Source organism: Arvicola amphibius, chromosome 4 (assembly GCF_903992535.2).
Source record: "Arvicola amphibius chromosome 4, mArvAmp1.2, whole genome shotgun sequence".
NCBI classification, from domain to species: Eukaryota; Metazoa; Chordata; class Mammalia; order Rodentia; family Cricetidae; genus Arvicola; species Arvicola amphibius.
Genome location: NC_052050.1, coordinates 780,154 through 797,474, shown reverse-complemented (window position 1 = coordinate 797,474; position 17,321 = coordinate 780,154). Strand labels below are relative to the sequence as shown.

The window sequence follows — 17,321 nt, the reverse complement described above, 5'->3', positions numbered from 1 at the left end:
TTAGGAAGAAAAGGGGCTGAGTAGGTGGTGTGGAATGATTGTGTGGGATCGCCTACACCGAGAGGGTGGATATTGTTCTGGGTTGGCCTCCTTCATTGGCTGTCCATGCCCACCTGTGAGCTTGGGGTCATGAGCCCAGAGGCAGCTGCTGTACCTGGGTCTGTGGTTAAGGGGTTCCCCAGTCTGTTCAAGGTGAACAGTGAGAACCAGGGGACCTGTGACCAGCTCTCCTCCCTTCTGGGATCTCAGCAGCGTCCTCAGCAGGGGGCCCCAGTCTCATGCTTTCTTTTTCTTTCTAGCCTTTCAGACATTGGAGCAAGTGTGAAGATGGAGAAGTTTCTGGAATCTCAAGACTGTCCACTTCTCCAAGGAGGTAGCCATTGAATTGGCACCCAGGTCTCGCACTACTTCCCCATAGCTTGGAGCCCAAACTACCCTAGACCCCCTACTGCACCCCATTTTCTCATGATTCTCCTATTCTCAGCTTTTCCCGCCTGACCCCAGCATCACGCGGTCTCCAGATCCTGAGACCATCAATCAAGTCTTCCTCTCTCCGTCCATCAGCTACAGGCAGGCTTTTGGCCATGTGTCCCCCAGTCAACGTTCGCCATGGGGCCAAGGGCATGTCCTGCCTCTATGCGGAGTGGCTATACCACCTTGTTCACGGAGACCAGATGAAGATCTGCTTTGCTTGCTTCAAGGCAGCTTTCCATGCAAATAGAAGATTGCTGGAGATGGAATACTTGGAAGGGCTACCATTGCAGGATAAGTCCCAGGAACGCTCAGAGTCAGAACGCAGTTCAGAGGAAGAATCTCCTCAGCCTGAGGTAGAATCTCAGTCTGAGGTAGAATCTCAGCCTGAAGTAGAATCTCAGCCTGAAGTAGAATCTTGGCCAGAGGAAGAATCTTGGCCAGAGGAGTGGTTAGGGCACATCTGTGCAGAATGTCAAGGAGATATGCCTGATGCCTTCAGTGACCATTCAAGTCCTGGCTTTCTGACTCCAGGCTCTGTAGGGTCAGATCTGGAGCCTGAGGAAGCTGTACCGCTGGACCCAGGCCCCGAGGATACTGACTGGGATCAGGCCCTTCCCTGGAGATTAAGTAGCTTCTATCCCTGTCCCCACCAGTGCATCCTCCCGCCTCTGTCCTTGTGGGATACTTTCCAAGTGGACCCATATCCTGAGCAACCTGTATTGTTAGAGTTGAGCCCCCTCTGGCCCATGTACAGTGGAGTAGAAACATGGTTGGCAAAACTGGATTTTAACTTGGTGTTGTATGGCTTTGGTACCGTCTGCTATTTGCGGTCATTGACTCCTTTATGGGCTGTGAGGACCCAGGTCAATCGCTGGCAGGTGTTGCTGGACACTAACACCTTGTCACGGGCCCACCTGGAGACTGTACCTGAAAAACTGAGCCTGGACCGCTGTAGACTGAGCATCCTAGAGTACTCAGTGCTGGGGTTAGAGCTGGTGCCTGCTGACTGCACCCTGCGGAAGGGCGGCTTCAAGGTGCACTCCTACCTGCCCTGGCATAGTGACACCCCAGAGGAATGGAGCAGGGAGCCAGAAGAGAGATTGTTTGTCGATGATATTGTTATGCTGGATGAGCCCAACATCTGAATGACCAGACATTTTCCTCTCCTGAGGCTTCTTTTTGACTCCTGAATATCTGAGGCACTGAAACTTAGGCAGCCCCATTGTACCAGATCCCCTGGGAATATGAAGATTCAGTGATTGCCTGTTCTGAGCCTCAGGGGAACGGTTGGTCCAGAATTTTGTGGAAGCATGCTGGACAGTCTAGAGACTTTGGGACCTCAGAGGGAAGTCTGGCATGTTTACAGCAGGAGTTTAGCTGTGCTCAGATGACTGTTCATTGTTTAGGAGATGAGAACTAACTATATGTGTAGGTGGGGTGTTCTGTATCGGGTGTCCTGAATGAGGAGTCAGAACTCTTGTCCACTATGTGCATGTGCTCTGAGGCCCTGGATGACCTGGTGTGTGCTGTAGTTAGATCCTGCCTTGGGGAATCACGAGACCGGGTTTCAGGGTTAACTATACAGAGTATTTATGCTGTTTGCTTTTATTTGCCCCCTTTTGCTGCTTCTCTTAATAAACTTGGTGTTTTAAATTTTATTATTTGACATGGATGGTTTTCCCTTCACATGGTGTCCTCATACCTGGTACTGCAGTAGCCAGAAGAGGGCATCAGATCTCCTGAGGCTGGAGTTACTGAGGGTTTTGAACACTGTGGATGCTGGGAATTGGAGGTGGGACCTATCCTATAGAAGAGTAAGGAGTGTTCTTACCTGCTAAGCCATCTTCTAGCCACGGTTGTCGGTGTTTAATGGATGCCCTGTGCAGTTTTCCACAGTAGGTCTGGATGGAAAAACGTCCTCCCACACTTCTGACTTCAGGGTTTGAGGGTTTTTAGTCCCATGAAGCTGGGAATGGGTCACAGTGGGTTCTGATCCCTCTGAGTCACATGAGGAGTATGGATCCCCAGTCACAGCCTTCATAACCAGCCGGAAGCCCCGTGTGGAAGAGCTGTGTGTCACTGATTGACACAAGTATCTGCCCTAGAGGTTGGCAGGGATCTGTGTAGTGTTCCCCATGTCTGATCTGCTCATGTGAGACCGTGAGACAGTGCTAGTGAGACCTCAGCGTGGGCATGCTATGCTCAGAGGGAAGGACACACAGGGGACAAGATGCCCATGGACCTCATCCATGGACACTGAGTGCCCATTGTCTTCTGCCTGTGCATGGCCCATGGAGAAAATTCTGCAGATCTCTGGGTGTCTCTGGCATAACCTGGTGATTTAAATGGTTCAGTAATTAATTATAGAAATGTCCTGGAGGAATCTTGCCGATTTGTGAACCACATAATAGGATCCGACTATGAGTTTTCTTTGGTTTATTTTTTTGTTTTTTCTCTTTGAAACAAGGTTACTCTGTAGTCTAGGCAGGTGGGCTCAAACTCAAGATCCTCCTGCAGTGGGTTCCTGAATACGGGGATTACAGGTGTTTGCTATGCCTTCCTCAAACATTGCTCTTTACCTAAGTGTGTCTCTTTTCTTCATTGGTTCAAGGGTCTTAATTCTTGACACACAGGGTCTGATGCTCATTCTTGGAGAGAAGGCATCACACTGTTATATAAAGAACACAGCACAGTAATGAGGCGGCCGCCTTGGTGTTGGCTTCAATGGTCTGGAGCCTGTGGTCCGTGGGCAGCTAACTGTCGCTACCAAACTTGGTCTAACCTCTCTGTGGTTCGTCCTCCCTCCCTCCTGGTGAAGCCTAAATCACAGCAAACATTTTTCTGTTGTTTTGTCTGTATTATTTAATTTGACTTTTTTGTTATGTGTGTTAAACAGGGTTTCTCTGTGTTTCTTTGAAGCCCATCCTGGAACTTGCTCTGTAGACTTGAACTCGGAGAGACCCAGGTGCCTGCCTCAAGCAGTCAACAATATTGGGGGCAGGAGGGTATTGAGAGAAAGGGTTTGTTTGGCTCACACTTCCACATTGCTGTTCATCACTGAAGGAAGTCAGGAATAACACAACTGGAACCTGAGGTAGGCAACACTCTCAACAGCTGAACCACCTCTCTTGCCTCATAATCATTAACAAAGAAAAAGAACAGAAAACTATTAAGTCACACACGTGTAACAACCTGCACAGGTAAGAAGATCATGCACCACAGAACACTGCAAAGCATCAGGACATAAAATGTGGAGATACACCCACCTATGGTTTCCACTGGGAAAACAGCCCATGAAAATTGCAGATGATGTGTGAGCCTGCAGCCTCCTGATTATTCAGCCAATGAGGAAAGAGGGGAAGAAATCACCTTGCAGGGTTATAAATGCAGGACACACTCCACCCTGAAAAATCCACCCACGTGTGTGCACATAGCGGGGCTTCCTTCTGTTCAAGGATAGGCACAGACCACACCCAAACACCTGATCTCACTGAAATCCTTTATTTAGTGGGAAAGAAAAGTTAAAGCGGCTGCTCTCTGACTCAGGCAGAAAAACAGCAGCAATGACCTGCACGTGTCCTGTTCAGAAGAGGAAAAGGGGAGTCTGTGTTAGAATGGGCTAGGGTGCAGTGGAGTATTTGTGTTGGGCATGTTAACTAGGTGAACCAAAGGGGCTTTAGCCTGCTGGACTTCTGTACTCATCCTCAGGAAGGATTGTAGCATAGGAAAGTATCCATGTAAGGGAACAGGCCTTGCTGCTAGCCTTGGGGATGTAATCTAACAGGTTTGTTTAGTTAGGCAGAGGGAAAGCAAGAAGGACAAGGCCTGCTACAGCTGTGCTTGCCACGCTAGGACTGAACAGAATCCGTTCAAAAAATGTAAAAATGACGGTGCTTATAGGAAATATAAAGCCAAATTGGACTTTGAGATGTAAAGTATCTGGACTGGACAGTATCCTTTATTTAATTGCCTGATCTTATATAATTTTACCAAAACTGTTGCTTATGCAAGTTAATATAGGTCACCATGTAGCACAAATTCTAATTGTATTAATAATAAAAACCCAGAGTCAGATATTGAGGTAAATGCAGAAAGAAGAGAAAAATAAAGAAGCCAGTCACTAAAGAGACTTTCACCTCCACCAAATCCTCACACTGAAGGGGGCAAGATTATGTCTCTAAGGAATCTCAAACAGTGTTCAGACTGAAAGCCCTGAGTTCTGTCTCCTCCCTCCATCTATATTCCTCTCTCTATTAGTATGACTCCTGTCTCCACCCCCTGGTGCTGGGATTAAAGTCATGTGAAACCAAGTGCTAGGCTCAAAAGTGTGAATTCTGTTTCTCTTTCAGACTGATTCAACCTTGTGTAGAGAGGAGTACCCTTGAACTCACAGAAATCCATCTGCCTCTGTCTCCAGGCTGCTGGGATCAAAGGTGTGAGCCACCACTGCCTGGCCTCTATAGCCAACTATTGTGGCTAGCTCCCCACTCTGATCTTCAGGCATGCATTATTTGTTAGATCATATCAAAATACCACATTGTCAGGTTAACTGCTGATTATGCTTCCATAAACAAAAGCTTGTATTACTCAAGATAACATTCGGCTTATCTGTAAATAAATGTAACGTGATGTTCTTTGCCTTTATAAACCCCTGACTTATACGGCTGGGAGCTACATTTCAGGATGTACCTGGAGCCAGTATATGAAGAAAAGTTTCTTCTTTGTTACAATGTGTTAATGGTGAGACTGGTGAATGTCTGAAGGACCCACAGACCCATTAATGTATCACTTCCAAGGCAGGGAGCCTCCAGCTGTATCAAAGGGCAGAGAGCTAGCTGTCAGCAAGGAATGCCACTTTAATCCTCTTTACTTTTGACTGTGGGTGCAATGTGACTAGAGGATTGAGGTCCTGCCTTTATTTCTAAAAAAGAAAAAAAAAAACTATAGTGTGTGACCTCAAATTGTAAGCCAAATTAAACTCTTGTCCCCAAAGGTTCCTTTTGTTAGTGCATTTTATCACAACCACAGAAATGAAGAAGGCTCAACCTCTGTCTACCACACACATGAGCATAGCAAAGGGACTTATCAACAAGTCAGAATTTCCCTCATGAACGTCTGACCAGAACAAGTTTAGAAGAAAGCAAAGGAGAACAGGTGACACATGAACACTCACAAATATTCCTGAAGAGAAACGCTATTGGACTTGTTGGGTCTTGTTGTAGGGTAAAAGGTCCAACCCAAATTCTGGATTTGAAAAGCGTCCAAACCCACCAATCCCAGAACTCGAAATACTTCCAATCCCCTCTGTAGGAATCACCCTGACAAACTCTGCCCTGAGAAACCCTTTATATAACCCGCCTCCTGCTCAGTTCCCTGCTGCTTCTCTGTGGAGCACAGGCAGCCCCATCTGTGTCTTTCCCAATAAATCTTGTGTGAGGTTTGTTGTGCAGTGTGACCCTGTGACTCTCACAGCCAGGATAGATTTCCCCTCAGAGCCGCAACACTTCCACTGGGGAGATTTTCCCCTCAATACTGTAGACTAACACTTGCCTGAACCATGAGGGACAGCACAGGAAGTGTCTCCTACCTGACTTGAAGAGTCAGCAACACAGCCTGGTTATATGGGAAGGAGGGGTATGGCAAAGGTTTGAAATAAAGAACTCTGATTTTATCAGTCCCATGCCTTCTGTGGAACATCAAACAAAGTGGTAGATTTTTCTCACCCTAAAATGTAAAAACAGATTCAGCTGTATTGAGTGGACACAGAAGCATGTCCAGCTGAGGTGTTGCTTTCCCAGACTAGTGCAGGCTCTGGAGATGCTGTGACTGGATCATGTCTTCAGCGGGTATTGTGGAGGTCCTCTGCAGCAGCTGATCTGTCCTTAGAGTGGCCTTGTCTACAACAGCCAGGCTGACAGGAGGGTGGTCCAGTCAGGTTTCTAGTCAAGAACCCAATCAAGCCTGCATGACCAAGAGAGGTATCTCTCAAATTTATGTTCTTCTTGGCAACTTAAGCTACGTATAGAACGCATTTATAATCCAATGCCGTGCCAAACACTTAGAAAAAGCTTGACACATAGCTAACAATTTTATTACTTGTGAAAAAACTTAGTAGTATTGACCAGTGTTCATTAGTGCCCAGTGCCTAACAAAATGCATCTCTGGTCTTTAAGCTCCCCAGCCTTGATATTTTATTATTATAGTCAGGCAGACTAAGACAAGAGGCAAGTCAACAAAAGCATCTAAGAATGAGGGGCTAGGAATGTAGCTTAGCTTGTACAATGCTTGTCTAGTGTGCACAGAGCCCTGGGTTCATCCCCAGCACTAAATACCTGAACATGATGGTATGTGTGTGTGTGATACCAAGACTCAAGTCATGGAGGCAAAGGATTAGGAATTCCGGGTGCACACAGTGTATTGGAAGCCACCCTAGGGCACATAAAGTTCATTTCAAAGACAAAAGAAAGAAAACAAAGAAATCTTAGAATAGAATATAAAGGAAATTAAAGTTCCAAGACAGAGATGGAGGATCCACCTCTCCCTGAAGGACTCAGTGAGGTGTTAAACATTGTTAAAACCTTTTCAAAGTTAGTGTTAATGACAGGCTCATCAAGACCTTTACTGTAAGCTCTGCCTGTGGTGCTTATTTTCCTGTAAATAAGTGAACATGTTGGGTCTAGAGTAGACAATAGTATTTAGTTGATGTGGGAGAGTCTTCTGTTTGAGTTGATTTCATTGGCTAATAAAGAAACTGCCTGGCCCATTTGATAGACCGCCCCTTAGGTGGGTGGAGTAGACAGAACAGGAAGAGGAAGTGAGGTAGAAGGATCAGTAAGATGCCACACCTCTCCTAAGTTAGGCAGACCACCGTGCCTCTCCTCAGGGAGAAGCCAGATGCGATGAAGCTCCAGCCCAAGATGGACACACGCTAGAATCTACCTGGTAAGGCACCACTTTGTGGTGCTACACAGATTATTAGATATGGGTTAGTCAAGATGTGAATAAGAGTGTGAAAATAATGGGCCAGGCAGTGTTTAAAAGAATACAGTTTCCATGTAATTATTTCGGGTGTAAAACTAATCATGCGGGAGCCGGGCAGGATGAAAAGCAGGCCTGCCCATAGCTCCTCACTACAGAATGGCACCCAACGTGGATAACTGAATCCACAGAAAGCTTGAGAAAGCTTGGGAAAGAATAGAGTAAAGCATGGCTTCTTGGTAGCAGCAATTTCTCGGGTCCTGAACATGTGTTTTTCGGTTTTCAGCCGTAGCAGGAAAAAAGCTGTGCTGTTTTAAAATGCCAGCTTTCTGGGCCGTCCTGCTAGGGCAAACTCTGACTCTTTCAAGCAGGCGGTCCTGACTATGGAGCTTTTGACTGTTGTTTAACACTGTTGCAGCTTGCTCGCTGGCAAGTACCTTGAAACGCCACAGAGCTGTGGTGATAAACATGGCTACAGCCTGTACCTCTGCCATGAGGCTGCATAGCTAAGGAATGGGCTGGATCTAGCTGTCAAAGTCACGGCTTTAGTCCTACCGATATTGTTTGGTAAATTAAAGACTCATGTGGTCACAAAAAGAGAGATATACAGTAAAAAGTAAAAAAAGAAAAAGAGAGAAAGAGTAATTTGGGTGTGATGGTACACACCTTTAATCCCAACACTTGGGAGGCAGAGGTAGATTGACCTCTGTGACTTCAAGGTGTGGCAGAAGACACCTTTAATCCCAATGCCTGGGAGGCAGAGACAGACAGATCTCTGTGAGTTCAAGGTGTGGTAGCATACACCTTTAATCCCAGCACTGCGGGGGCAGAAGCAGAAGGATCTCAGAGTTCAAGGACAGCCTGGTCTACAGAGTTATTCCAGGACAAAGATATACAGAGAACCTATCTCAAAAAGTAAAAGTAAAAATAAACGAAATAGAGGTTAAAGTAAAGCCACATAAAGATGGAAAATACACAGAGAATCTTGATACTGTATACTATTATACTCTCTTTGAATTGTTTGAATGCTGAGGAAGAAGCAACAGCTGCTAAAAGATATTTGTTTATAAATGCTGCTGAACTAATCCAACATAGATATTTTGAAAATACTTTGACTTCAGAATTTGGATCTAAGGATATGATACTTTGGAAAAGAGATTCTTCTTTTATTTTTACAGAAAATGAGACCCTATGGATTGCTTCTATCCCAATATGGTATGATAGACCACGACCTCCTGAAAGGTTGCTGTGAACACCTTCAGAAAATTACTTCACCCAGCTGATGACTGAGATGAACCTGGCACACAGGTTATACCATGAAAGACCTAAATTACAGCGCCCCCATTCAGCAAGAAGCAGTTTGGAGAGAAATAACTGCGCCCACATTCCCAAATATTGTTTAGAAATGTACTTTTACATTTAAAGGGGGAGATGATATAGATATGAATAATTTGCATTGGTATAGATCTTAAGGTCAATTTTGTTATATGTATATGTATTTCTGCTCTTGATTAAGGTATTGTGATTGTGTAATTCAATAATGTAATGTATAATTAGGAAATATAGGTTGTTAATGGATAATCATCGATAATAGTTAAGCTTGTAGTCATGTTACTTAGATTTTCTAGATATATAGAGATATGTTTAAGTTAAATAGGCATTCTTCATATCTTTCAAAGACTACAGAATATCGCATTAAATGTTTTAATAATTTAGGACTGTTCATGACAGTGAGACATGAATGCTCCTGGCAGCACCAACCTACTTCAAGAAGATGATGGGCATCGAAGAGGATCATTATGGAGTTTGATAGCCATTTGGGCAAGAAGCTGCTCTTGCCTGGACTATTGCATAAACTGGACACAGAGAACCCTTAGAGAGAGGACTGCTGAACTTGCCTAAATGTGAGATGAGCTTTCGGGGTTCCTGATTCAAGAAAGAGTCTGTGAGACATTCTGAAGGACACAGCAGATACTGACTGAACTGCATTTGAAATTTCCTGCTTCATGGAAATGTCTCTGGATACTGTGGGCCTATAGGCTGAAGATAGATGCCCCAACAATACAAAAGAACTTTGGGTGACTGTCCAGGCAGCGAGATGTCTCTATCATTTCTAGAGTTATATGGAAATTGCATATTTCTTATTTACTTAGGTAATATTGTGTTCTTCTGGAGTCTTTGATGGAGCTGAAGAATAGATAGATAGTTATAGTTGTTTTCCTTTGTTATGATAAAGATAAAGTAGATATAAATATTGTAACTGTAATTTTTGCATGATAACTGTTTTGTTATATGTAATTTTACTATGTTAAAGTGAAAGCTTTTCTTTTTTGTTTAAACAGAAAAAGGGGAAATGATGTAGGTGTGTCTTCTATCTATCTGATGATTTCTTTGGATAATTAATAAAGAAACTGCCTGGCCCATCTGATAGACCGGCCCTTAGGTGGGTGGAGTAGACAGAACAGGAAGAAGGAAGTGAGGTAGATGGCTCAGTCAGATGCCACGCCTCTCTTAAGTTAGGCAGACCGCCGTGCCTCTCCTCAGAGAGAGATGCCAGATGCGATGAAGCTCCAGCCCAAGATGGACACACGCTAGAAACTAAACGGTAAGGCACCACTTCATGGTGCTACACAGATTATTAGAAATGGGTTAAAGCAAGATGTGAGAATTAGACAATAAGAGGCTAGAAATAATGGGCTAGGCAGTATTTAAAAGAATACAATTTGTGTGTTGTTATTTCGGGTGTAAAGCTGGCCATGTTGGAGCTGGGCAGGATGAAAAGCAGGCCTGTCCGCAGCTCCACACTACATTTAGTAATATTCAGCTGTTGGATTCTGACTGCTTTGAGCAAAATGACTGTCAGTCAAACAGCCAGCCAACTACACTTGTAACTGCAAAATTCCCTTGAAAACGTTGCAGTGGATCATAGATGGCAGCCTGGCTCCTCAGGGTGGTGCTATAGCAAGGGGGGTTCTAACAATTTGTGGGGGATTCTTGGCTCTCAGGAGCCCTGGTGAAATCTCCATGACCCTGTAACCATTTCTGCTCAAGCCAGAGGAGAAGCACTTCCTCTGATGGTCTACCAGAGAGACTGCTGGGTTATGATTAGTGCCAAAGACAAAGACATGATTGGCTAAAACAAACCCTCATTTGTATGTGAGGCACACTATGACTGGTTGAAACACACACACACACTTTCATTAGCATTTGAGGCAAACTGTGATTCATCCAAACACCCCTTCTGGCTAAATAAACAGGTTGTTCAGGCTTATTTAAAGCATAGGGGGATACCTACTGTATGCCTCTTTTGATATTGCAGAATTGGGGCCAGTAAAAGACTTCTCTCTCTCTCTCTCTCTCTCTCTCTCTCTCTCTCTCTCTCTCTCTCTCTCTCTCTCTCTCTTTCTGAGATACGATCTCACTACCTAGCCCTGATTGACCTGGAACTTGCAACTTGCAATTTAGACCAGCCTTGTCTCAAAGAAACATAGACCCAGATATGACTCCCTAATTCTGGTACTAGTGGTATGTACTTCCAAGTCTAGCTTTTAAAATTCATTATTTTATATGTATGTTTATATACGTCTGTTCACATATATGAAGGGAAGCCAGACGCCAACATCAAGTGTCTTCATCATTCTCCATGGTCTGGTTTGACCCAGGGTCTCTTTCTGAACATGGAACTTTGACCTCTGCCCCACAGTGTTGGAATTACAAGCACTTGCAAGAACACTCAAAATTTTCAAGGGTTCTGGGGATCAATGGTTGCAAAGCAATTGCTTTATCAACTGACTCATCTCTCCAGCTTTTTGAAGGGCCTTGAAAATGATCCTTTCTTATCTACTTTAGTAGTGCAGACAGAGTTGGTAACAAGGGGAATGCAGCCTAGAAGTAGGGCGTGGCAGCAGTGGTTCTTACTTGTTCTTATTTGTTGCTGAGATAAAATATCATGACCAATGTAACTCACAGTAGAAAAAAATTATTTTCTCTTATAGACCAAATTGATAGAAGAGAAGGCAGTGGGGGAGGGGAGGAGATGGGCAGAACAAAAGGCGAGAGAAGACATCTCCAGCTACAAACATGAAGATGAGAGAGCAAACTGGAAGCAGGTGGGGTTAAGAACTCGCAAAGTCTCAAAGGTCACAGCCAGTGACATATTTCCTCCAGTAAACCTACATCCCCATAAAGATCCCTAAAGTAGCCCCACCAACTGGGAATCAAGTGATCAAATACACAATAATATGGGGGCATTGATCAATCCAGCCCCACAGGTGTTGGCATTTGAACAGAAAGGCCCAAAGGCAAGACCAAGGAGAGACAGCTAGCTAGTTGAAGCTGAAGAGGAGACAGCTGAGCAGTTCAAGAGCTCACAGACACAAGGTTGATAAAGGAGAGGGGCCAGAAGGAGGAGAGAAGACCACACCGGGCCTGTGGAGAGTTCCAGGTATCTGTCAAGCTCACAACTGAACATAGCAGCTTTCCTTGTCAAACTCCCAGAGAGCAGCACGGTATTCTTCAGGAGGTGAGTGGATAAACAGAGGTGTATCCAGTTAATGGAGTATTACTGAACCCTGAGGTGAACCCTGGTTCCTGCTGCCCCACAGCAGCTCGGAAACCTAGCTGTTTGTTCCCAAGGAAGGAAACTGAGGTAGTTTCTTGTTGCTTGAGGTCAGCATGTGACATTTTGGATAGGGCAAAACAGTTGCAGAGGGCATGTCAGTGATTCTAGGGCTGGGGAGGACAGAGTGCCACGGGGCATATGTAGAGACAGTGAACTGGTGCCCATGGCCCTGTGTTGATGGGGGCATGTCATCATACACATGTCCTAACCTGGGGATGTCCAGACTAGACAGTGAGCACCTGCATGAGGTGACGACACCCACAGTGCCGCTCCCAGATTTAAACCAACAGATCTCAGCGAAGGGCAAACTCAAAAGAAAGGACAATGGGATCCCTGTATCCTTTGCCTCATTTTTCTAGGAGTCCCAAAACCCTTACAAATAAACTCCAAAAAGAACTCCTTCAAGAGTTGTTTAAGAAAGAAAAGACCCAAAGGGGGAAATATGTTTAAAACTCAGTCGAAGGCCAGTGAGCAGTTTCACAAGTTTTCAAGAACTTTTACTAAAGAGACACGGAAGAAGAAATTCTCTTTTTCAAACAAGGGAAGCCGCAGGCTCAGGTCTTCGTGTCCCTCAAAGGGACAGTGACCCAGGGACACAGGGCACCTCAAGGCTGCCTACAGGAGGCAGAGGGACTCTTGGGTGCAAGTTGGGAGGCAGCGCATGCGTCCTGTGAGTGGGCACCAGGCCACATGCGCACCTGGGGAGAGGGGAGCAGGGTCACTCAGTGCCTTAACTTCCTACCTTTTGGGGCTCAAGGAAGACATGTAAATAACTCGAGCATTATGAGTTTTGGCCCTTTATGGATCGTGGTGTTGTGGTGGGGCGAGCCTTGGTTCAGTCAGTGTCCATTGGTAGGCTGACTGGGAGCTCAGCCAGGAAGCCAAGGAAGGAAGGGGCTGAAGGCTGGGTGGGGACTGGTTGGGTGGGTTGGCCTGCACCAAGAGGGTGCATATTGTTCTGGGTTGGCCTCCTTCATTGGCTGTCCATGCCCACCTGTGAGCTTGGGGTCATGAGCCCAGAGGCAGCTGCTGTACCTGGGTCTGTGGCTAAGGGGTTCCCCAGTCTGTTCAAGGTGAACAGTGAGAACCAGGGGACCTGTGCCCAGCTCTCCTCCCTTCTGGGATCTCAGCAGCGTCCTCAGCAGGGGGCCCCAGTCTCATGCTTTCTTTTTCTTTCTAGCCTTTCAGACATTGGAGCAAGTGTGAAGATGGAGAAGTTTCTGGAATCTCAAGACTGTCCACTTCTCCAAGGAGGTAGCCATTGAATTGGCACCCAGGTCTTGCACTACTTCCCCATAGCTTGGAGCCCAAACTACCCTAGACCCCCTACTGCACCCCATTTTCTCATGATTCTCCTATTCTCGGCTTTTCCCGCCTGACCCCAGCATCACGCGGTCTCCAGATCCTGAGACCATCAATCAAGTCTTCCTCTCTCCGTCCATCAGCTACAGGCAGGCTTTTGGCCATGTGTCCCCCAGTCAACGTTCACCATGGGGTCAAGGGCATGTCCTGCCTCTATGTGGAGTGGCTATACCACCTTGTTCACGGAGACCAGATGAAGATCTGCTTTGCTTGCTTCAAGGCAGCTTTCCATGCAAATAGAATATTGCTGCAGATGGTTTACGGGGATGAGGAACCATGTCAGGATAAGCCCCAGGAACTCTCAGAGTTAGGAGTCAAGCCAGAGGAAGAATCTCAGCCTGAGGTAGAATCTCAGCCGAAGGAAGAATCTGGGCCAGAGGAGCTGTCAGGGCAAATCTGTGCAGAAGGTCAAGGAGAATTGTCTGATACCATCAGTGACCATTCAAGTCCTGGATATCTGAGTCCAGGCTCTGTAGGGTCCGATCTGGAGCCTGAGGAAGCTGTACCTCTGGACCCAGGCACTGAGGACAATGAGTGGAACCAGAACCTTCCCTGGAGATTAGGTAGCTTCTATCCCTGCCCCCACCAGAACATCCTCCCCCCTCTTTCCTTGTGGGATATTTTCCATGTGGACCCATCTCCTGGGCATCCTGTATTGTTGGAGCTTAGTCCCCTCTGGCCCATGAGCAACATAGTAGGAACATGGTTAGAAAACCTGGATTACAACTTAGTGTTGTGTGGCTGTGGTAACATCTGTTACTTGCTGTCAATGATTCCTTTATGGGCTGTGAGGACCCAGGTCAATCGCTGGCAGGTGTTGCTGGACACTAAAGCCTTGTTCCGGGCCCAGATGGAGACTAGACCTCAAAACCTGGACTGCTGGAGACTGAGCATCCTGAAGCACTCAAGGATGGGGATAGAGCTGGAGCGTGCTGACTGCACCCTGCAGAAGGGCGGCTTCAAGGTGCACTCCTACCTGCCCTGGCACAGGGACACCCCAGAGGAATGGAGCAGGGAGCCAGAAGAGAGATTGTTTGTCGATGATATTGAGATGGTGACTGAACTGAGAGCTTCCTCTCCTGAGCCTTCTTTTTGACTCCCGAATATCTGAGGCACTGATACATAGGAAGCCCCCATTGCCCCAAATCCACAGGGAATATGAAGATTCAGTGATTGCCTGTTCTGAGCCTCAGGGGAACGGTTGGTCCAGAATTTTAGGGGAGCATCTGGAACAGCCTAGGGGCTTCGGGACATCAGAGGGAAGTCTGGCATGTTTACAGCAGGAGTTTAGCTGTGCTCAGATGACTATTCAGTGTTTGGAAGGTGAGCCCTAGCTATATGTGTAGGTGGGGTGTCCTGGGTGACTAGTCAGAGCTCTTGTCCACTATGTGCATGTGCTCTGAGGCCCTGGATGACCTGGTGTGTGCTGTAGTTAGATCCTGCTTTGGGGGATCATGAGACCGGGTTTCCAGGTACACTGTATAGAGTATTTATACTGTTTGCTTTTATTTGCCCCTTTTTGCTGCTTCTCTTAATAAAGTTGGTGTTTTAAATTTTATTATTTGACATGGATGGTTTTCCCTTCACATGGTGTCCTCATACCTGGTACTGCAGCATCCAGAAGAAGGCGTCAGATCTCCTGAGGCTGGAGTTACTGAGGGTTTTGAACACTGTGGATGCTGGGAATTGGAGGTGGGACCTATCTTATAGAAGAGTAAGGAGTGTTCTTACCTGCTAAGCCATCTTCTGGCCACGGTTGTCAGTGTTTAATGGATGCCCTGTGCAGTTTTCCACAGTGGGTCTGGATGGGAAAACGTCCTCCCACACTTCTGACTTCAAGGTTTGAGGGTTTTTAGTCCCATGAAGCTGGGAATGGGTCACAGTGGGTTCTGATCCCTCTGAGTCACATGAGGAGTATGTATCCCCAGTCACAGCCTTCATAACCAGCTGGAAGCCCCATGTGGAAGAGCTGTGTGTCACTGATTGACACAAGTATCTGCCCTAGAGGTTGGCAGGGATCTGTGTAGTGAGACCGTGAGACAGTGCTAGTGAGACCTCAGCGTGGGCATGCTATGCTCATAGGGAAGGACACACAGGGGACAAGGTGCCCATGGACCTCATCCATGGACACTGAGTACCCATTGTCTTCTGCCTGTGCATGGCCCATCGAGAAAATTCTGCAGATCTCTGGGTGTCTCTGGCATAACCTGTTGATTTAAGTGGTTTAGTTATTAAAGGTAGAAAGGTCCTGATCCTGGAGGAATCTTGTTGATCAGTTAACCTCATGATAGGATCCAACTGTGAGCTTTCTTTGCTTTATTGTTTTGTTTTTTTCTCTTTGAAAAAGGTTACTCTGTAGTCTAGGCAGGTGGGCTCAAACTCAAGATCCTCCTGCATTGGGTTCCTGAATACGGGGATTACAGGTGTTTGCTATACCCACCTCAAACACTGCTCTTTACCTAACTGTGAGTGTCTCTTTTCTTCCTTGTCTTCAGGAGTCTTAATTCTTGACACACAGGGTCTGATGCTCATTCTTGGAGAGAGGGCATCACACTGCTGTAAAAAGAACACAGCACAGTGTGGATACAGCAGCTTGTGTTGGCTTCAGTCGTCTGGATCCTGTAGTCTGTGGGTAGCTAACACTCCCTCCCAAACTCGGTCTGTCCCATCTGTGGCTCATCCTCTCTCCCTCCTGGTGAAGCCTAAATCACAGCAAATGCTTTGCTGTTTCATCTTCATTGTTTGACTTTTACTGTTGTGTGTGTCTGAGAACATGGGCGCACACATGTCATGGGACACCTGTGGAGGTCAGAGGATGACTTTCAGGAGTCCCCTGGATTGCTCAGTTCTTCAGTAAGAGATTTTACCTATCAAGCCATCTCATTGGTCCTTAAGCCTTTTGTGTGTGTGTGTGTGTGTGTGTGTGTGTGTGTGTGTGTGTGTGTGTGTATGCAGACCCTTTATGGGGGAAGTTTTATTTTTTGTTTTCTTTTGTTAAACAGGGTTTATCTGTGTCTCTTTGGAGCCCATCCTGAAACTTGCTCTGTAGACCAGAATGGCCGTGAACTCACAGAGACTCCGATGCCCACCTCAAGCAGTCAGAAATATTTGGGGGTGGGGGAATTGGTATGGGGAGAAAAGGTTTGGCTCACACTTCCACATTGCTGTTCATCACTGAAGGAAGTCAGGACAGGAACTCAAACATATCTGGGACTGGAGGCAGGCAACACTCTCAACAGCTGAACCACATTCTCTAGCCTCACAATCATTAACAAAAGAAGAACAGAAAACTATTAACAGCCACACATGTGTAACAACCTGCACAGGTAAGAAGGTCATACACCACAGAACACTGCAAAGCATCAGGACATAAACTGTGAAGATACACCCACCTATGGTTTCCACTGGGAAAACAGCCCATGAAAATTGCAGATGATGTGTGAGCCTGCAGCCTCCTGATTACTCAGCCAATGAGGAAAGAGGGGAAGAAATCACCCTGCAGGGTTATAAATGCAGGACACACTCCACCCTGCAAAACCCACCCACGCGTGTGCACATAGCGGGGCTTCCTCCTGTTCAAGGATAGGCACAGACCCACACCCCAAACACCTGATCTCACTGAAATCCTTTATTTAGTGGGAAAGAAAAGTTAAAGCGGCTGCTCTCTGACTCAGGCAGAAAAACAGCAGCAATGGCCTGCACGTGTCATGTTCAGAAGAGGAAAAGGGGAGTCTGTGTTAGAATGGGCTAGGGTGCAGTGGAGTATTTGTGTTGGGCATGTTAACTAGGTGAACCAAAGGGGCTTTTAGCCTGCTGGACTTCTGTACTCATCCTCAGGAAGGATTGTGGCATAGGAAAGTATCCATGTAAGGAAACAGGCCTTGCT

At 46.2% G+C, this 17,321-nt stretch overlaps 2 protein-coding genes across 2 annotated transcripts; both read left to right on the top strand.

Moving 5' to 3' along the window:
• Nucleotides 1-584: 584 nt before the first annotated feature.
• Nucleotides 585-1,619, top strand: LOC119813604 (testis-expressed protein 19.2-like). The gene has a single exon (XM_038328980.1). It carries the CDS (start codon nucleotides 585-587, stop codon nucleotides 1,617-1,619), a length of 1,035 nt encoding a protein of 344 aa, XP_038184908.1.
• Nucleotides 1,620-13,538: 11,919 nt separating this feature from the next.
• Nucleotides 13,539-14,531, top strand: LOC119813602 (testis-expressed protein 19.2-like). Its single transcript, XM_038328978.1, has one exon. It carries the CDS (start codon nucleotides 13,539-13,541, stop codon nucleotides 14,529-14,531), a length of 993 nt encoding a protein of 330 aa, XP_038184906.1.
• Nucleotides 14,532-17,321: the final 2,790 nt, after the last annotated feature.